Source organism: Gallinula chloropus, assembly GCF_964237585.1.
Source record: "Gallinula chloropus genome assembly, chromosome: 5".
NCBI classification, from domain to species: Eukaryota; Metazoa; Chordata; class Aves; order Gruiformes; family Rallidae; genus Gallinula; species Gallinula chloropus.
Genome location: NC_140090.1, coordinates 30,698,218 through 30,720,026, shown reverse-complemented (window position 1 = coordinate 30,720,026; position 21,809 = coordinate 30,698,218). Strand labels below are relative to the sequence as shown.

The following is a 21,809-nucleotide window of genomic DNA, read 5'->3' as shown; positions in this document are numbered from 1 at the left end:
AGACATGTACTCAGACGTAATCAAACACCGTGTACTTCATACATTAATTTGTTTAAACTGTAACAAATGTGTTACAACAGGATCTTACTCCTACACCTTATGGAAATAATGGAAACCACTAGAGCAGGATTATGAATTACTTGAAAACAGTTTTGAAAGTTTGTTTTAATTGCACAAAAACACCCAAAACAAAACCCCAGCCCCGGATAGCTTGAAATCCAGATCGCCCAGACTCTCCTTGTAATTCTCACCTCCCACTCTCCAGGTTTTGTTTCAGCTGTCACACTCCTTAGTGCCTTCAGACTTTGACAAACGCTGTCCAGGCCAACCCTGAACAACATGTTTCATACAGTTTTGTGTGGAACCTTTAGGCTGCTTTTTTTTCACATCCATGACACCCTTACTCTGGCCATAACACCTAACGTAATGGTGCCAAGAGTGATCCAAACAGTAGGAATGAAACTCATTGTCATCATGTGTCACAGTTTAGCCCTGGCTGGAGGCCCGATGCCTACCAAAGTCAATCTATTACTCCCCTTCTTAGTTGGACAGGGGAGAAAATATATATTAAGAGGCTCAGGAGTCAAAATAAGGACAGGGAGAGATCACTCTGTCACCAACGACGTGGGCAAAACAGACTCAACACAAAGTGAAGAAGAGAGAAACTACTCTACTTTATTACACTACACTACAACGAGCAGTGAAGAAACCGAAGTTGAGAGCATGAACAGATCTTAAAACACTTTCCCCCCACCATTCCCTTCTTAGCAGACTTTAGTCAGGATTATGCTCCCTTCTTCCCCCCTGCTTGCAGTACAGGGAGGGGCAGGGACTGGGAGAAAACGGGGTTCTCGGTAGCACCTTCCCCTCACCCCTCCATTCTAAGCAGACTTCCCTTTAGCCATGATCTTGCTCCCTTCTTCCTCCTGCTCGCAGCACAGGGGGGCAGGGACTGGGAAAAAATGGGGTTCTCAGTTACTTCTTCACGAGCTGTTTTCCTTTTCCAGATCTTAAAACACCTCTAACCTCCCCCCGGCTCCCTTCTTAGCAGACTTCACTCTAGTCATGATTTCACTCCCTTCTTCCCCCCGCTCGCAGCACAGGGGGGCAGGGACTGGGAGATGGGGGCTTCGGTCAGTCCCCTGCAAGTTGGTTTCCTTCTTGGCCAGGGGTGGGGGGAGGGGGCATTCATTCCACACCCTCCCCCTGCTGCACCGTGGGGTCTCACCCACAGGAGACAGTCCTCCACAAACTTCTCCAACATGAATCCTTTCCCCAGGTCTTTATCTATTCACCAGCTGCCCTGGCGTGGGTCACTGCTATGGCAGGCAGTCAGAAATCACAATGTCTCTCAGTCCCAGTCCTCTGTGGGGTCACCAGCCTCCCCCAGCAAACCTGTTCTGTTGCAAATCTCTCTCTCACTCATCTCTGTGTCTGATTCTCCTCATGGCTGCAAGTGCTGGGCAGCAGCTTGTTCCAACATAGGGTCACAGCATCTTCTCTATGTCTCCACCTGCTCCATCCAGCGTGGAGCCCCTCCACGGGCTGCAGGTGGGGTCTCGGCCTTTTCCATGGGTTTCTCCATGGGCTGCAGGGGCATCTTTCTCTCTGGCACCTGGGGCACCTCGTCCCCCGCCCTTCTCCAGACGTGGTGTCTGCACAGCTCCTTACATCTTCTCACTCCCTTCTCCAGTGGCAAAATGCAGCTGCTTCCGGGTTGTTTTCTCCTATATGTGATTCTCAGAGGTGTTCAACTATCTCTCAGGCCGTGACTTTGGCCTTGAATTGCTCGTTGTTTATAGTTTAGGCTGGCAAAAAACTAACTGCTGCTTAAAGAAACCGTCTGGGCAGCATAGCCTCACAAAACTGCAACATCATGGAAGCTTGTGAGGCTTCTACCAGTATCACTCGAACCAGCCTTTTAGTGACCTCGGTCACATCAGTGATTCCACACTCACCAGAGTCAGGTGAGATCCCACATGCACAGGAGCCATCTCTGTCTTAGCTCCTCTCTACCCAGTATTTTAATCAGCTCTGCCACCATACCTCTCTCTCTCTGCTCCCATACCACGCTGCCGTGCCACCCCGCAGGTGACCAGTGCTCCCAGCAAGGTGTTGGTTTACGCTGCGTAGTAAAAGCTACAGATACAAACAGACCAATCCGAATGTTGGAAGCATATCAAGAGTGCCCTCAAAGGCAGACTGGTAAAACACTCAGAGCTGCACATGAACAAATTTGCAACCTGCTGAAAATAGGGATGTAGAGTCAGGGAAGTGGTGAAAACAGTAACCTTGAATGAAAAGCAGAGAAACATGTCAAAGAGGTTTAAGTTTACAGGCCCAAATCTTACTCTATGGCTATCAAAACAACTAATACTTAAGAGAGTTTTGTTGTACTAAGGACTGGAAGTTTATGAGTAGAACCACTCACTGCTCATAGTAATATATATGAAAAATGTACTGTTAATAATAGCAAAGCTTATGGGAAATGACTGTGCTCCAAGTAGATTCAAATATGTTCTTGTCTTGTTCCAGAATTAAATTAATGCAAAGCAGCACACGTAAAGGAGCAATCTACTGCCTGAAATCTTTTTTTTTTAACCTACTGTTGTTGCAAGAATATTGAAGGTTGAAAGACTAAAGATTCTGGGAGTCTAATCTAAACATTAGATTATGCCCCGGGATATTTCACTGCATTTCTCAGCTCTCCCCTGCAGAGTGAGTTTGTTTTGCTTGTTTATGTGGGTGTTCAACATCAACAGGAAGACATTTTAAAAAATAGGACAAATTTAATAGAATTTGCTTCACACAAAACCTGTAAGATCCTTGTTAATATTCGAGAATATCTGGAGGGATTTGAGCAGGCAAGCAGATTGAAAAAAGGTATTAAGATTAAAACAATAAAAAACAACAGATGGGACCTTGGACATAAATCAAACTACATGCGATAAGCAAAAGACAACTTAGAGCAAAATGTGCTCCTGCCACATTTTATAAAGTACAATCTTTAAGAAAAGTTGTCATATCAATAACATCCTGAGGCTTCAGTGCCTCTTGGGCACCAGGATAACACGTTTGTGACAAACCCTCTTCCTCACTGGAACAACACTTAAGGGCATGCTTGAGACATGTTTCCACTGCAGGCTCACAGCACACGTAATTACCTACGGGGTTAATTTCTTTTGAAGCCAGCACTAAGTTCACCTACATGCAACAGCTTTTTCCACACATGCAGAACAATTTTCAGGAACACATTTAATGACACCAGCAGCAGCAAGCAATAACCTCATTGTGAGCGTCCAGCCACTGAGTGAAAGGGGCGGTTGGAGTCCAACCTGGTTCACCAACATGAGTCCTCTCTTGCCAGCTGAGAGCCAGCTGGGCTTAGGTTCTGTCCTGGGCAGAGACTGAGGAGCAGGAGGGGCATGCTATCCCCCACATTCCCGAGTCTTTGGTTTCAGTAACATTGAGAGAAGTGGCGCAGTTCATGTAAACAAGACACAATTTAATCTCCCTTAGGTATCCTGCAAGAAAGATGCTGAATGATAATTTGCACATCATTCCTCCCCTCCAACAATAAAACTCCTTCCTTTTAGGAAGCAAGTAGTTTTTCTTCAAAGTTATCTTTCCAACACTTAATACTTTTAGCACAAATCTACAGAGCTTGCAAATATAATTCAGAGTTTTGTCTGTGTAGCGTACAGAGATGTAACACATGTTTCTGTATTTCTAGTCTCAGGGCAGAAGAATGTGTATGAGGGATGGAAGGAAACTTTTGATTTATGAACATTAAATACTGATTCCTGCTACAAGCTACTGGCACAATTTCTGTCCCGTGAGAATAATGGAACTGTATCATTTAAAATCTTTATTTCAATTGTTGACATCAAAAAATAATTTGATAAATAAAAATATTTCAATAATGTAGATTTATTGCCCTACTGTAGGATGATAAACATCCTGTGTAGGTGATGAATAAGCATATAACTACAGACACTCTTCATCTAAAGAGCAGAAAGGAGAGATTGCTCTGATTCAGGCCTACAATCTTGTTTTGCTTCTGATTGTTTTTATAACATTTCTGAAAGCCAAACAGATGATTAAAAACATTTTGTCAGGGCTTATTCATGCACTGAGAGGCAGTGACAAAATGATTTTGCTTCTCCTTCCACACAGATACACTTGTCCTGCAATTAAATTAGGCTATACCCATCTCCCCCAAGGTGAGGGGAAACAGTCTCAACACACATGCCTCTTGTCTGCATGCTGAGGGAATTCTCAACATGCAAGAGGTGCTGCTCAGCTCTGCCACAGGCCAGCATGGAGCCAGAGGGGGCATCCCACCAGTGGTGGATCATGAGCCAATCTGCCCTTCCTCTGCCTGTCTCCTGCACCCCAACCTGGAGTAGATGAAGGCTTCCCAAGTCTGCAGCCGTTGGCCTCTGCTGGTTTGCAACAGGAGAACCTGTGAGTACCTCCAGTGGCTGGCTGCTGTGGTAGGGTTAACACAGCGCCCAAATCAAACCTTCTTGATACTGCTGCTTGCTTCTGTTTGGCTGCAAATGCCCTATGTTTTACTTACAGTCTCAGTACATGGCTTATGTCAGCAGATGGGAACTTCTGCTTGCCTGTGCCTTAAAAGCACATTTCTGTCCCTCATGATCACAGGGTAAAGCTCAAACAAGCTTGACCTGCATTCTAGTTTTCTAGAAGCAAACAATAAATAAAATTAGCCTGCTTAATAGTGATTTTAAGCCAGCTGTTTCTGAAACTTGATTCAGAATTTTTAATAGTGCTGCAAGAAAATTCTTGGCCTGGCAACAGAAATGCAGGTTCCCAATAAACACTTCCTACCTCAGCAGAGATCCAGCAAGGCCTCCCTCTTGCAGGAGATTCTCTGGCCACCCATACAAACCTTGGCTGCACCAGTAAACCCAGTGTATGCAGCAGCAACGCCTGCCTCATGGACTAGAGTCAGACCTACAACTTGCTACAATTATTTGTGTTCAGATCTGATTTTGGAACTGAGCTGGAGACCTAGAAGTTATTCTTTACAACCTGTCTTCAGGGCTCAATTATTACTATCTTTCCAATAAGAGGAAATGGGGAGGGGGAGACAGGGAGATAGAGATTGAGAAAATGGGTATATTTTCAATATTATGGCAGACAGGAAAAATATCTGACACTGCAAAAAAATACAGGCTGTCAGTAACAAACCCAGAGGCAGAGCACAAAGTAACCTCACTTATTATACACACAGTTCCATCTGCATAAAACCTTATGAAAACCATATTTCTGGTCATTCTGATTAGGAAATCTGATGACATGAACTTCTCGCAAACAAAAGCTGCACTAAGTGGGAGAGGGAAGTAAAAAGGCCTGTACTGTTCATAGGAGCTACTTGCAGGCCTGTTACAAGCAGTGACACTGATGATGCAAGCTGTGCAACCTCTGTACCCTCTTTATCACAATGCCTTACACTACCCTTTCCTACTAGCACTTGACAGGGACGACAAAGAAACAGAGACAAATGCCAAGTCCTACCATGTTGCTGATGCCTGAAACGAGTATCTCTACACTCCCCTCCACGTTCTTTCTCTTCCTCAAATCCAGCTCATTCACTTGAAATACTGCTCACTGGCTTTTGACCATTATCTGCCCATGCCTGCTTGATACGGGTGTACGTCCTCATTCTTAAAAGCTGCTTAAATGTGATAGAGGGTCTTGGGAATCTCCCAGCCTTCCATCAGAAATGGCAATGCATCTGGATCAGGCATTTCCAATCTCTTTTAGCATTTGCATCCTTAACGTTTTTCCAGTGCCAGTGCAAGCCCCATCTAGAAATGCCCTTTGCTCAGACGCTGCAGAGTAAAAACAGACTCACTTGCCTTAATCATCTTCCAGAGACTACTCCCCACAGACAGGGCTGCTCCAGAGTCTACCAGCTGTCCTCGGGCAGCCTTATCTGTTGCCTTTGTAAAAGAGACATGAGTGATCCCCAAAGCATGACTTCGGCTCAGATCACCATTTGTGGATTTCTCGCAGACTTTCCCTGTGGTACTGAGAGCCAGAAGAAGATGATCCTCAGACATTAAAGCAGAAGATTCAAACATGCCATTTGCGTTTTAGGAGTCAAACCATTTCAACTATTTGTTGTATAGAGAATGCCAACCTTTCAGGCTAACATGAAAAGCTGAATTTACAAGGTACAAATATTTTTGTATAGTCGAGTTTTCCTGCCTGTGGAAATTAACCTCCTTATCCAATAGAACGTGTTTTGGGTCATGGCAGTGAGCAGATGTCTATAATCTCCTGCACGTGGAGAATTTCCATAACATCAGAATTAGCAAGAAATAAATGGGTAAAAAAAAAAACCCTGAATGGAAACAAATGGAAGACTGACATGGCTACGTTCCACAAAGTACGCTCTGCAGCTGCATCACTGCTCGGGAACAAAGCGGATATAATTATTGTTGTTTTACTTTCATTTCCCATTAGCAAAGCAAAGGGCAAATAAAAGTGGTTGTTATTTCTACAGGAGAGCGCTGGCTTAGATAAGTGTATGAGGTCACACAGGGAAATCTACAAGGACACTATTTCTTAAGCTTGAGTAGCTCACACACCCAGTAAAAAAATCTATCAGTAAAATTCACAAGTAACACTTTGTTATTGCAGAGCTGGGTTGAGGATTCTCAGATGCCCTGAGGATGGTAACTCAGCCACACCTGCTGGGGCAGGGCCAGGCTCCACTGCTCTTGCTGTGGGCAAGGAGTGATTATTACTGGGGGTGTCTCTCCTCTTTTTGTCACTGCTGCCCCCACACATGCTCCCAGCCTTCCTTGGTGGCTGCAGGCCCTCTGTCCAGGGCACCAGCAAAGGTACAACTGTTGTTCCTATGTTGATCAGGTCAGTACCCCTCCCCAACTTGCTGCAGTGCTGCCACCCACTTCTCTTTACTCCAGAGGCAGAGCTGCAGCACCGGGCAGGGCAGGAGGGAACAGGCCTCTTGTGCCCCAGGGAAATGAGAGCTGCAGGTGGTTCCCAGCACTCCTGGGACCCTTGGCCCCCACTGATTCTCTCTGGATACAACCTTACAGTAAACCTGACTTTCTTGGAGCTGTTCTTGGAAGGACTTCAGAGGCCTCAGGCTCCCAATGCCTTTGAGATCTCTGGATCAAGGGGAATTGTAGGTCTGTCGTTAAGGCCCCACAGGTAGGTAACAGCTAGCTAGCCAGCCTCACTTTGCTGGGAGCTGGTGTCGCTCAGCCAACTTGAGCCCAGACCAAGCCACTGCATGTAAACACAGGGCTCTCCTTTGGGAGTGACCTTCTCCTTGTCACTAACTGTCCTGTCCTCCTAATCCTTTTCTGAGGCAGAAAGCCCCAAGGTAGCTGCAGATCAGCTTGGAACATGGATCCAGCCTGCCTCTTGCTCCCTGGGGAAACAAGGGCTGTCATGGTCCCTCCCTGTAGGCAGGAGTTTCTGGGATCATTTGCAGGGCTGAAGTGATTTGTCATACAGGCAGGTACTCAAGCCATACACTACTTGCCTCAGTTTGTTGCTTCCTCCTTATTTATGACAGCAAGAAATGAAGCTCCTCATTCTGTCTCACTCCTTTCCTTGCATTTTGGACGTAGTTCTTTGGCCATGGAAGTATAAAACTTGCACCATTTTACTTGCTTGCACTGTGAACTGAGAAAAATAAATTTAACAAGAATTCAGTAAGGAGGTGAGATACAAACAACAAAGCAACTGAGGTGCAGGATGGGTCTCACTAATCTGTGTACAATGGAAAGTGCCAGAACCGGGGAGGTCCCAGTGTTTGATGCTTTAAGGTGCAAGATGTGTCACAGCACTGGAGGTCCCAGTACTTAAGGTGCAAAATGTGTGTCACACTCGTGCTACGGAGGCTGGTGCTAACATGGAACCACATCCAAAGGACAGGGCAAGCCCAGGGACACTATAAGTGAAACCAAATAAAAGAGCAGGTCACCACTCTGGTGACATGGCACTAAATCTAGTTGTACTTTGCCTCAAAGCTGTGGTGAGCATTCCCCAAGTCAAAACTCCTTCAAAATTAAGTCCTTCCATCAGGAGCAAAGGAGACCACAGTGGAAGACAGACCTGGCTTTCCCCAGCACCTTACCTTGAGAAGGTATGGCAGGCAATCTCCTGGGCCAGGCCATTCAGCAGGGGAGGTTTGCAGGGTCCTTCTACTGACTTAATTCATCTTTTTCAAGTTCTGTTGGACAGGACACCAGCTCTGTGCTAGGAAAGTTCCTGCCTGAAAGAACGCCATGACATGGGCCCCCTCATCGGGAAGGCAGAGTGCAAGAGTTTGCGTGGGAAGGATAAGGGGTTGCTATTTTAATTCTTGATCCACATGCAAAGGTTATAACTTGCTGTATTCCTCACATGCCCGTTTGCCATCAATCCTGTGCTCTACCCAGGTGCAGACCAACCAAAAACAAAGGAGAAAAGTATTTAGTTTAAGGCCTCTTTCTCCTGTTCTTTTCCCCCTTTCGTTTTTCTGTATGTAAGCACTTAGAAGGCCGACAAGGTGTGACAAGAGGCCACGTAATGCCTACTGCTCTGAAACACCTACAGAGCTGTATTTAATTGCCAATACAAGCATCTTAACTGGCTGAGCATTGAGAGTGGGCAAAAAAGCAGGCCCCAATTACTCCACACTGTTGTGTGATAAGGGTGCAGTGTGCAGCCTGTCAGGTGCCTCAGGTGCCTGAAAATCCCACTCGGCCTGTAGCAGTGAAGTAGCTCCTTTCCCTTCAACTGACACAGCTGCAGCAGGGGTTTTCCCCTTGTTCCTGGGAGCATGCCTTAGTACTCATGGCCAAGAGCACCATGAAAAACCCACAAAAGACCATGCTTTTTTGTCATTAATATGATCTTTAATAAATGGAATAATGCACCATTTTACAGCAAGCCTTTTCTTTTAGACCTAAATAATAGCCTTTTAAATGTTCTTCTCCAACGTCTCTGTATCAATACAATCTCTTTATTTAGGTTTATATATAACAAAGCAATTCTTACAAGTATTCATAGAAAACTCTGTAGTGGCTTTAACAATGTCAGCTTTCATAGTGGCATCCACAGATGATTAAAAAACAAAAATTAGCTTTTTATTTCATACTCACACTGTTCCATGAAACACAACTTATACAGCATAGCAAGGGTATTGGGCAGCTTATACAAAAGAAATAACTGAAAGCAATTATTTATAAATTCATACATGATATTTCCTCAGCCATTTGAGAGAAAAACCAAAAATACCCGTTAACAAAAGGGTTCTGATGAGAATCCATATTCTAGAGTTTCTCCCCCTCTTCCCCAGAAAAGCTCGCTCAGAAAGTGATGCTCTCTTTGCAGTCTTTCATAAGGAAAATGGCCGCTTCACATCTCCTTATTTCAGTTTCTACAGAAGACCAAACCCTAGAAATCAGTCTTTGCCATGTTCATTTTCCTCTTAAACTGCATTTTGGGGGAAAATAATCAACAGCAATTGTAAAGTATGATTCCAGCTTATATAAATGTAAATAGAGCACACTTTCTTCAGAGACAAAAAGCAGACAAGAAACATTACATACAAACTTTTTAAATACATTTCAACAGTGTGAAAGAGAGAAGAGTCACAAATCAGAAAAGAACAACTGAAAGTCAGCTGTAAGTTGGATTTGCTTGTTTCTTTGTTCTTGTGACTTTTTACAAACTACAAAAACATTAGCTACTTTCTTTTGAATAAACAAGACGGAAGTGTGATACTTCATGATACAGTTCTGAAGCACAAAAAAAGTGAATCAAGTGCTCTAGAAATAAACCTCACACATTTTTGCTCTGTTTTAAAAACAAGTGAACAAACTAAAAAAATTGACTTTTGGGAGACCTTGAAACTAGGAAGTTATAAAGGCTCATTATTTCTGCTTTAAAATAGTTACCAGGCAAGATGCTAGCCCCTGACAGATGGATGCTCCTGTAATGTATCTGCAGAAGCCTGCCAGAATTTGGAAGAAACCCTTCCTTACTGCGACAGTTCCTGCATATGCGTTGAAGTTAACCAACTGAATGACTTGCAGATTTACACAATTGCTGATCAATAGGCTTTTAAAAATACCTGACAATTGCAGTATACATTAAACTCAGCCTAGTTCCTCCTTATTACACACATATGCATATTAAACCACAATGAAATAAACAGAAACAGCCATAAAAAGCAATTTATGTTACTAACACACCACAGCTGCCACTAAGTCAGATCTGCATGAAGCCCAGATCAACATTAAAGGGCTTTGGTGTAAATGAGGGTGTATCTTGAAACCTTCCTCTCCCACTCCCTGCAGCGTGGTTCCACTTCCTGACAATAACCGTGGTTGCCCTGGTACTGGTGAAGCTGACAGCCTGAACCGGCGCATCAGCTATCGCATCGGCAGCCAGGGTTCACCCACGCAGTCCCACGTTCCACCTTAGCTTTCCCAGGGCTAGTCCTCAGAAGACATTTTTAAACCACTGCCAGCAGAACCCAACCCTGCTTTGCTCATCATCAATGGCAGATTCCTCTTTGATTTCAACAGCATTCGGCTCAAGCGCTGACTGAGTGGATGTTGACGTCCTCAGACATGCTTGTGCCAAGCCTAATTCCCACACCAAGGCAGGAGTGCCTCAATCTGTTACCCACAGAAGTGGAAGTTCTGCGACCAGTTTTAGTCAGTACAGAAGAGACTTCGAAATGAGAAATTGGATTTGTTACTATTTCACATCAAAACTGAACCTACTGGGGGTGGTGGGGTGTGGGATCAAAAAAGGGATGTATTTCTACAGCTATAGTTTTATATGATAACACAGAAGCCTAAAATGTAATTGGATGTCATGGACTACAATACTGTTTTAATGGCAACCACACACATAACTGTAGCTACTACATAAAAAACCTTGTAAAAATGATCATGTATTAAGTATTTTGGGTTATTTTTTTGATCTTTAAGAGAGGTACCTTAAATTACCCAACTTCAGATGAAGTTTGTCAAGTGCATTCCCAGCTTTCCTTCCTTCCTTCCTCCATTCCCTTTCTCTTTCTCTCTCTCCTTCATAAATTCATTTCACCTAAAAAATCAGTAACAAGTCTGTCATGGGACATCTTGCAATACTGGACTATATGTCACAGTTTGATCCCAATTTTACTGTGATGCACTAAAGACAACTTTAAAATGGCATATGAAAAAGAACATTATACTTACTACCAGTGCTACCATCTGATGCTGCAACTCACAGAATTTAATCCTGGAATTTATGTACAACATTCACATGCATCTAAATAGATACAGAGTTTACATAAAAAAATATATATTTGGCTTCACTGCAGTATGTGTAGCTTTTTAACTGAAGAAAGGCTTGAAGTTGAACAGAAAATAAGCAGCACATTAAAAAAAAAAAGAAAGATTAAAAGGTTTAACTGTTAAAATGGATAGTGGGAGGCCAGAGAGAAAAATGCAAATAATCCAAATTTATGCAAAATACTAAGTTGTCCAGTCTATAACCCAACTTTCACAAACTGATCTGATTTCATTTTTCTTTCATACAGTGCTCCAAGTTTTCCAATTAGAGATCAGGTCACGTACATGCTGCTGTGCTTGGCAATTATTATTTTTAAGGCTTAAACTCAGCCTGTTTAAGGAATGGGAATTGTCATAATCTTTATGTAATTACACCATAATTAATTTCTCCTGTATTGGCTAAATATGTGAATTTTAAAATTCTACCTAATTAGGCTGGAACTTCCCATAATAATGCTTCAATGGCAGAATGACAGTGGTCTGAATATTTTTCATGACAGAAAATAATAATCTGAACATAGACTTAGTAATGTTGCATTAGTGGACTTTAAAAAAAATTTCAAAAAGAAATGCTAGACCAAAATGCACTGAACACTGAAACTAGGCACATACAATGTATACGTACATATTTTTAAGTAACAATTATTACAAACTTTGGCCCAATAATCTATTCCATGATCACAGAACTTCTTTATTCTCCTGAGGCAGGAAGGATTAAAGATTTCTTTCAGAGGAAGCTGACAAGTGGGTCGATACCTACTTTCTAAAGGTATTTATAAGGTGGGGGTTTTTTTTGTTGTTTTCTGAAACCTGCCAGTATCCACTTGCACCGTTTTTTTGTCCTCAGTGCACAGAAAAAATGAAACTCTCTTGCCTTTGACAGTTAGGCCATTTTCTATATGGAAACAAGACACAAATAAGGGGCAGTAAGAATGCAAAACACATACAGAGATGTTCTTTGTTTCTGAGAATATTCTAAAGGTGGCAATATCAACTGGTTTTCTTTAAAATTAAGAACTCCTTTACCTTTAGCTGTGTTATTTAAGTGCATCTTGGCGTTTGAAGAAAGGCATTTTTAACACTGTTTAGCACATGAAGCTGTAGAGCCCTGGTAGCAAATGTGGGGGAAGTGTTGCAGGTAATCTGACTTGTAAATATCAATTTTAGAAGAAAATAAATCTGACTGTGAGGCATGTCTGTTCAAATGGTTAGAATTCACATCCTAAAAACCGTGTTATGTTGGTATTTCTATTATAGGAAACAAAAAGCAACAATGCATTAACCAAAGCAACTCTTCTGGTTTCTACTAGCAAGTCATTTTCTAAAACCACTTAAGATTTTGGATTTTGGCTTATATATACAAAGATCACAAATGTTTGCTCTAACTTTTTACTTGAATTACACTTTATAAATTACCATAGCGAATACTCTACTGTTGCCTATTTGACAGTGGCACAAATCATAGGTATTTACACTATCATTCTACTTTCATTTTGCTATATTTACCTCATCTGCAATATACATGAGAAATTGATAGAAAATTATCAACTTTCATAATTATCCTTTTTTTCTTTTAAAAAAAATAATTAAAAAAAAGCTGCAAAGAACTAAAACACATTTGTCTCCCCTGATTATCATGTGTCTGATCTGTGGAATTCTCTCTCTTACATGTATTTCGTTTGGTTAAGGACGATCCCCCATGGTACGAGATACAACAATTCAGTATCATTTAATTTACAGAAAAGGATTCTGTGGAGATTGGATTATGAGCTGTGAGCAAAAAGAGAAAAAGGCATTACTAAATGAAGCATTAAAACCAAACTGCTAATCTGATCTCAGCTCGCTGTACAGAATTACAGGATTTTGGTACCTACTTAACAGTTGTTTAGAGTGGCCTTTAAAAACAGTTTTTCTCTACTTAATCTATAGGATGCTTTGTGATAAAGTACATATTTCTATCATGTTACAAATTCTATTTATCCATGGCAGCCATTGTCTTCTACTCATTGCAATTAATCCCAAATGCTTTCCAGCAAGAGATGGAAATAAAGGAAAAAAAATTTCTGATGTTTGGAGGAAAACTGCAGAATAACATTTTCCTCTGGCATTAAAATGGTTTTTGTTGCATCAAGCATAAAAAATGTTTGATTTCTCACAAAGGACTGGTCTGAAAAGGAAGGGTAGAAGACTGGTGCAAACGTGTCTTTGCAGAAAGAAGCAGCAGTCAGAGCTAGTAACTTTTTTCTCCACAGAGTGTTTCAAGTTAGGTAAGAGTGTCCTAAATACTCTTTTCAGCCCACATTCTGAAATGCTGATGGATGATACATGCAAGGCAAAGCCAAAGGCCATTGGGGAAAGAGTGAAGAACCCTCAATATGATACAGCGACCAACACAAAACAACATCCTGTACTTCAAACGGAGACTCAGAGAAGGCCAAAAGAGAAGAAAACCACTGCCAGCATCATGAACAGAATGCCAACAACTCTGATACCCAGCTGAGGAACTGGCACTTTTCAACATCTGGGATGCGAGATTGCAGCAGATGGGAAGCTGGAGAGTGAATTAAAAGTAAAGCCAGAGGAAGGCTATATTCTTGAAGAGGGGAGCTAGAACTCTGTGTATTTATGCAATAGGGTAACAGAATTATGCCTCAGAGACCAACTGCTCCCTATCGAACACAGGGAGCCCAAAATGTGTCTCATGGGTTCTAGTTCTTTAGCTACACTTAATCAAAGTCTGGATTTATTGAGTTATCTCTTGGAAATATCTAGGAGAAGCTAAGAAACATTAAGCAGCATTACAAGAGAAAACCAACACAATGAAACATAAGGGGAGTTTGGGAAGCAGCAAGAATCAGATGCAGCAAGTTCTGTCATCAGTATTGAAGAACAGTGTTGGCAAAGTTTACCTCAGGGGCAAAAATAATCTAACAGCAAGGAAACGAATGAGCTTGAATGCACAGAGCGTCTGTTTCAGTCAGCTGAAAGGAGACAGTCTGGGGGAGGCAATTGTTTGCTGCCAGTATCCTGCCACAGGAGTTTGACAGCTGAGTGAATAGATTTTCTTTCTTTGAACAGCACCAGTGTTCAGATACAGTGATAAAACTTTACTCTGTAACAAAGATTGATGCGTCATATCTTTTTATCTAAACAGTTTTTTGCTGAAGTTTTTTCAATCAGAAAGAGTATTTCTCAGGTGGAATGATATTTTTTGGTCTGAAAGAGGTCATGACCAATAAGGAAATTAATTTTCTTTCAGTAGATAGTAAAAACAATAATTCTAAAAAAAAGGTAAGATTTGAGATGCTGAAAAACCAATTAATCTCAATAGATGTTGCATTCCTGTTCACTGACACCTAAAATCAATGTGCATACAAACTGGAAAAAGGGTCTAAGGAGAGAGAAAAACACCCCAGTCCTCCCCTGCAAACACTTGTAACCAGGAATTTTAAAAGCATGCAATACATTTTAAAGAGATGAATGAGGGGCTTGAAAAACTCTAAAGGGAGGAAGAGTTTCAACTCAACACAGCAACAACACTCAATTCGGATGCACCTACCTGCATAAGTAATCAGGCTGATTTTACCCCAGGCTGTCTGTAAGGAGGTAAATCAGGAAAGATTTGTGACTTGCAACAAAACTGATTTGTGCCAAGTAAGATTAATAATTTTTCCTCTGTGTAAACAAAATAAGTTTGCAACCTATCTTCACTAGAGCTTACAAGTATGACAGCTATTAGGATTTCTGAATAAAATGTGTATCGTTTTCAATATATATAATTAGTGATCTAAACAGGGTCTTACATAAATATGGGGGGTGAAAGCACACAAAATGAAATGGTAAAAACAGCTGACATCGTTTCCTTACATTTGTTCAACATTTTGTTATTCAGAACTTCACAAGCTGGCATCTACTACTATAAAGGAAACACATTTTGATTTGGAAGGATCAAAGGAAAGGTACTGAGCTCAGATTGTTGTTGTTCCTTTTTAAAAGCCCTTTCAAGTTGGGGAAAATTCATGCATTGTCACCTCAGAGCACAATATGATATAGGCAGCTGCTTCAGGCTGGCTACGGTGTGCAAAGTTCACTGTCATGACTGGCTGACTGCTCAACTGTTGGGAGAAAAATTAACAAATACAAAAAGGGGACCGTGTGGCAGTTTCAGAAACACACTTTTCAATAAAGCATACTGTGAACTATAGACTATTGCACGTTTCAACATGACACAAGAAAAATAGGGGGTACAAAAGAGAATATACTTTGTAACATAGAAATACAGACTAGCTTGTGCACGGAAATCAAAACATGGTTACAAGACACCACTGCAGTCAAACCTGTCTTAGAGTCTGCTTACGATCTTAGTGACCTTAAGAAACTGGTCCAAACTGATTATCAGCAATACTTTTTCTGTTACTTTTTTTAAAAAAATATTTTGAGACCACATTTTTGATACACATATATATATTCCGTGGTCAAAACAGACAGACTTAACCTTAGCGATACTAAATAAAAGTGCAAAAACGTTCAAAAAATAAAACAAAAAATAAAAAAATATGGAAGCATAAGCTAAAAATTTTCTGCATAGCTGAAATCTATTTAAAGCGAGTCCTTGGTAGGGGGTGCTGACAGGAGGAAAAAGCAGTTTTTTTTTTTAAAATGTCTTCTGCGTGTTTGTTTCAAATAATGCAAAAAAAAGGTCATTTGTCGGCTTTCCGAGCGTTTCACAGGCAGTTCACCCCCGCGTCCTTAGATACCATGGTGGTGGCAGTGCCTCCCTCCGCCAGGTAAACGGCGGTGCTGGATTTGGAGTGGGCTGCCCGGTCGCCGCCGTTGTTGTTGACCTCGCAGTGCAGCGGCTCGGTGGAGATGACCCACGTGGAGGGACGCCACCGCTTCAGCGAGTAGGGAGTCTTCACGCGCTTCTTGATCTTCTCTCCCGAGCCCGATTTGCCGTCCTGTGAGGCGTCACCTACTGAAGGAAATAGGAAACAAAAACCGACCAAAAATAAAAACCAAACCAAAACAAAAACCCAAACAGCAGAAAAGAGTATTACAAGGAGGGTAAGATTAGACCGGCGAGTCCGGGGTGGTTACTCATGCAAACCAGAAAAGAACAAAATCTTGTCACACAAAAGCAACTGCGTGGCAGAGGCACGACAGGTGTATCAACTACAGCAACTGCCACTAAAACGAGAGGTGAGATTCTGTTCTGTCAGAAATTACTTCAGCGAAGTAATTTGTGTTACCTTGAATGCACATTGGCATCAAACAGCAGAATCAGCATTTGACATTTGAGAGGCTTTTGCAACCATAGTACCTTATATTACCTGTAATGGGAGGTACAAAAAAATGTCGCTACTACGGGACGGCAAAGGCTGAACTTTTAATACATAAGTAAACCATAGGTCCCCTAATCCTACTTCCCCTGGCAAAGCATTTCACCTGGAGACAAAATGGTCCATTCTCTGTTAAGGTCCTAAGTTGGGATTCGGGATGCTGGGTTGCAAGACTGGCAAATGATGATGAAATTTCAGCAGTAGAAATCTGACTGTTAAAACCTTTTCACGTCACATACCTTCAAACCCTTGCTTTTAACTCAGCCTTCAACTAAGCAAAGTTGCTACAGTAATATTTTTTTCTTTACTTCAGCAAAATTTCAACTCAAGTCAACATGTTAAGACAAAATTAAGGTTTCCTACTTAAAAGGGAGGCTTAAACATTCCACTGCTGAATATTCAACTACATTTCTTAAAAGATCTGTTCTGGTTTGTTTCTAAACCTTTTCTTTCCAAACATGCCTGGCGCCTGGGCTTATTTCACTAATATCACAGCGTCTGTCTAAACAGAGTCAGAGGTTTGCGAGCACCTTTCAAAGACTGCAGCACGTTCTGGAAATGCATTCACTTAAACAGGCATACTGGGAAGCCGCTCCAACAGCTCCAACAGGCCCAAAGACCAACTCAGAGGATGCAGCTAATTAAACTCCATGATTACATTCTTATGTAAAACGGAGCATGCAGTTGTAACCTCTTAAATCTTTGGCTGTAAAGATCTGCAAAACTCAGGCAGTTATTCCAAAGGAGTCAACTGCAATAGATTCCTTCTCTAACCACTTTGATTAATTTTTAATACAGAGGTGATAAATTGACAATGGATTGTTATAACTGTTGGAGCTGAAATAGTAGAGAAAGCCCGACCCTCTGTTTAGGCTGGGCTTACAAAGTAAAATCATTGCTTTAGAAGTAATGAAGCATGTAAGTAGTTATAATAAATTATTTTAATCAATGTATCTTCGAACCAGCTACTTTTCAGAGAATGGGGAAAAGGAAGAACGCCTGAGTGATATGTCCTAGGGAGCTGCTTTGGCAGGGGGGCTGGACCCGATGATCTCTGGAGGTCCCTTCCAACCCCTACAATTCTATGATTCTATGGTTCTACAATGTGCCCCTGAAGGAAGAAATGGGAAGCTTTCTCAACATGCTTTGCAGTTGCCAAGATAGGTCCCTTGAAAACAATAATTAAAGTTAGAAATTACTCTTCCTAGAGTAAGAGTAGACAGGTAACAAAGGGGCAGATTTATTCCATGTATGTGGAAGGACAATAGTGACCTAACGTGCTGGAGTTGATGGACTTTCAGAAGACTGAAATTGTGCTGACAGCAATTAAATTTATATGGGGTTTAGTAAGCATGCTTTGAGGAGGGACAGAAGACAGAACTATTTTCTATTCAAGCAGATATACGTGGTTGTAAGTAAAAAAATATGAGGGAAACTGTTGAGGTTCTGCAGGCACTTACACTGCATGCTACTGCTATCCAAACTATTCGTGGCTGATAGATCCAGAGAATTAGGCCTCTGTGCTCTTCTAGACTGAGTCTGCCCAGGATTTCTCACTACATTCTGGATGCTGACTGTAGCTGTGTCTTGCCCTGGACATGGATTACTGTTGTTGTTGTTGGCATTTGTTCGGCCGTTATCCAGTGGTCGCTCTCTCCTGTCTACTAGGCGGTCCAGAACACCTTCATCATGGCCAACCTGCTGCTCCCGCCTCAGCAAGGGTTCATGCTCATCAGGGCTTGAATTAATATTCAGCCGGCTATCCTCTCCACTGAATTGGTTCTGAAGCATTTCCTGGGCTCTCTGTGCTACTGAACTGGTGGTCTGCCCCGACGGCACTGTGCCATTGGCATACTGGGTTGTGCCAGTATGAGAGTTTATGCTGTGGCTTCTCCCAGCCACTCCATTCATGGTAACTGTCACGACATGAGGTTCGGCAGCATTGATAGTGTTCATCTTGGCAACGCCTGTCTCCACTTGTTTCAAGTTTGATTTGTGCTTGCCACCAAATTTTAATCGTGGCTCCTTTGTTGAATTTTTGGTGTTTAGGGGGAGGCTAGTGGGCCTCTTCGGAAGGTTCTGTTGCTTGGGTAGAGGATAGACCTGAGCAGATGGGACATCTGGAATCAAACACGCTTGACCGTTGCCAGCTTGCGTGAAGTCCTGTTGTCCTGTCACCTCTACTGCGAGTTTTATCAGTGGATAAAGCAAGCTGGAACTAGTGCTGCTGAGTGGATCTGGCCCGCTAAACTGCTTAAGCGAATGTTCCATCAGATTCTCATCAGAGCTTTCTTTCAGGTTCTTATCCACTTCTTTTGGGTCCAATTTATTTGTCTCCAAGTCCTCCTCCGTTAGCTGCAGACAAACTGGGGTGGGCCCACCTGGCTGCATCACATTTGCCGTATGTAAGTTTGTTTCATCCGAGTAAGGCATTTCGGATATGGTGGTCATGCCAGTGCTAGGAGTGAGGCCAGTTGTATTGGTGGTGGTAGTATTGGTGGATAAACTGGTGACACTTGTCTCAGGGCTAGGGATGCGAGCTTGTGCTTGCTGCCGCTCATAGTTAATGGAGTTTCTGTTCTTTTCCCCTGAAGTCAGTGGTGTAGTGGACATTGAATGCTCAGAAGAAATGTTCTTCACTATGCTGTCAGTGTGGTGGATCGAATCTTCAATGTACGAAGAGGAGGAGTAATCTGGATAGGGCCTTATTTTTGATACACGCCTGTGATGCGACAGATTCCTTTGAGAAAAAATAAGTGACATTAAGATCACATATGTAAAAATCACTTCATACTATAAAGCCTCTCCTTTAAGAGAGCTGAATGCCTGTTTCTTTTCATGCATAAACTATGGACAGGTACTGTGCAAACTGAGATCCTTCAGTAACTTCCTTGAAAAGTCCTAAGCAGCAGAAAATTGGTTTTACTAGGACAGCAATTTTGTCACAGATGTCATTTACACAGCTAAGTCAAGTTACAGTAATTTTCTTCCATTTGTCCAACATGCTCTTTGTCCAGCTGACTGCTAAAGTACTGCTTTAGATGCAGAGAAGTGATGCTGGAGGGCAACAAGAACTCAACACACAAGAATTCAACACACAAGATGTAAAAAGCAATGCTGGGAAAAAGTCACAAAGTCCCAAAACCATTAAAAATCCGTTCTTCTAACAATTCAGGTGTTCTGCGATTTGAACGTAATTCTTTTCATTACAATAAACACTGCCACATACAGCAGCATTACTCTTCTCTCAAATCCAGATTTCTAGAGAATTCTATTAAGCACTAATGTCAGTTCTGAAAATTCTCACTCTCTCTGGATTACATATAAGCAGAGAATGCACAGCATCTCTCTCACTGAGGTCAGAATAATGATGACATAAGCAGTGACCCCCACGGCTGTTTAACCAAAAAGCTACAGGTCTGAGACTCAATGATTTCCTGAACTCCTACTACCTGCAAATTCACAGTTTTTCGAAGAACATTTTAAACAGAAGTTTTATGCATCATTTAGCAAGAGTCCTTCACGACAAACCATCATCACTTCCTAGCTTTGCAAGCCTGTTTGGACAGTTTGCCTAAGTACAGTTTAAAAGGCCCTTCTGTTAGAAGTACTGCTGTACTGCACATAAATGGTGCCTGACTTCTGGGGGTGGACAGGAGATCTTAAGAACACAAGCCAGCAGGATCATGTCATACATTTACCCATATGCAGACCAGCTCCTGTAACACAGACCCACTTCATGGGTGCAGAAACCTTAAGCTAGTGCGTGTTCTAGCTTCCTACCTGGAGTGAGCTGAGCACAGCATCAGGCATTTGCCACTGATTGAAACTAAATGCTTTCCCTTCTTACCGCTCATTCTGCATGGCAGTTGACATAGGGTTGACCGTTGGACTAACTGATTTGTTTCTCTCCCAAATCATCATGAGTTCTGCCATCCTCTCCTCAGCACACTGCGCTGTTAGTCGAGCTTCAGCATCTTGATCCCAACAGTCTTCAATTGTTTCTTTAAGTGACCTCACAGCCTGCCAGGAAACAAACAAACCCCCTTTATCTTAACTTATTTTTCCTTTGTATCATGCTCTTAATTTACTGGCTTATGACATCATTCTGTATGCATGAAAATAGCCACAGGCTGGTGAGAGAGAGAAACAGAAGATACACAGTTTTGTTCAAAGCTAGTTTACTCTAAAACTAGGATTAATAATACCATAGCTCACACATACATCACTAGGAAAACAGTTATTTAGGAAATGCTACCGTTGGCCACTGCCCATAAACATTCTGCCAGCCCTCCCTCTCTGATGTGTGCAGGCTCAGCTACTCTCCCTGCCTTACGAAAGCTGTGTGCTAAGGATTGAGGATATGCTGGGAACACTGCCATTGTTATCCACACAATTCAACTAATGGTCCCCGCCTTGCTTCCCTGCACTGTGTGCAAATAACACAGCCTTGCTCATTTCATCTTACTTTTCTTCCACTGTCACTACTGTTAATATCCAAATGCCTCACAAATATCAGTGAATTTGTCTGTGCTATGGGAGGAGACTTATTGCTGCCCTTGATTTACAGATGGAGAAACAGTCACAGTTTCCTGGATCACCCTGTGGGTGAATGGTGCAGTCAGGATTAGAACTCAAGACCTCCAAAACCTGCTGCCATATGGTCAGAGACCTGGAGAGGAGACAACTGAAATTAAGAGCACAGAACACTTCTGCTTCCACTGTACCCGCAGTACAAACAACAGGCAGCCATTTATTGGCCCCTGCTGCCAATTTATGGCCCATGAATACGATATCATTTGCCAGGAGATCTCAGATCTACAGCCCTGGCTTTAGCCTCTCCAGCACCACTGAGTGTGCACGGTCCCAGCTGGTGTGCCACATTCGGTGGGCCGCTCTGACTACCTCCGTGCCAGAACTGTCCTGCTCACCTGTGGCAGCGAAGGCCAAGACCAGCTCTACAAGCTAGCCAGGGGCTCCAGGCCCACAGAGCAGGCTTATGCTTCATGATGCAGCTATGGCTGCGTAGGTGGGACAAGCTACCACACAAGCAAATCTTCTACCTCCCTTCCCAGAGATCCAAGAGGGACTGAGCAACTGCACCTCTCTTTGCTGAGGGATGTAA

At 42.4% G+C, this 21,809-nt stretch overlaps 1 protein-coding gene across 1 annotated transcript in view; it reads right to left on the bottom strand.

Annotated features, from left to right (window-relative positions):
* Positions 1–16,069: 16,069 nt before the first annotated feature.
* Positions 16,070–21,809, bottom strand: part of BMPR2 (bone morphogenetic protein receptor type 2) — a gene marked incomplete at both ends in the record, with an annotated part of 100,526 nt that continues 94,786 nt past the window's right edge. The window contains 3 exons of the mRNA XM_084265369.1: positions 16,070–16,320; positions 18,145–19,424; positions 20,535–20,707. Coding sequence (XP_084121495.1) covers positions 16,070–16,320; positions 18,145–19,424; positions 20,535–20,707 — 1,704 coding nt within the window. The remainder of the gene's footprint in view (positions 16,321–18,144; positions 19,425–20,534; positions 20,708–21,809) is intronic.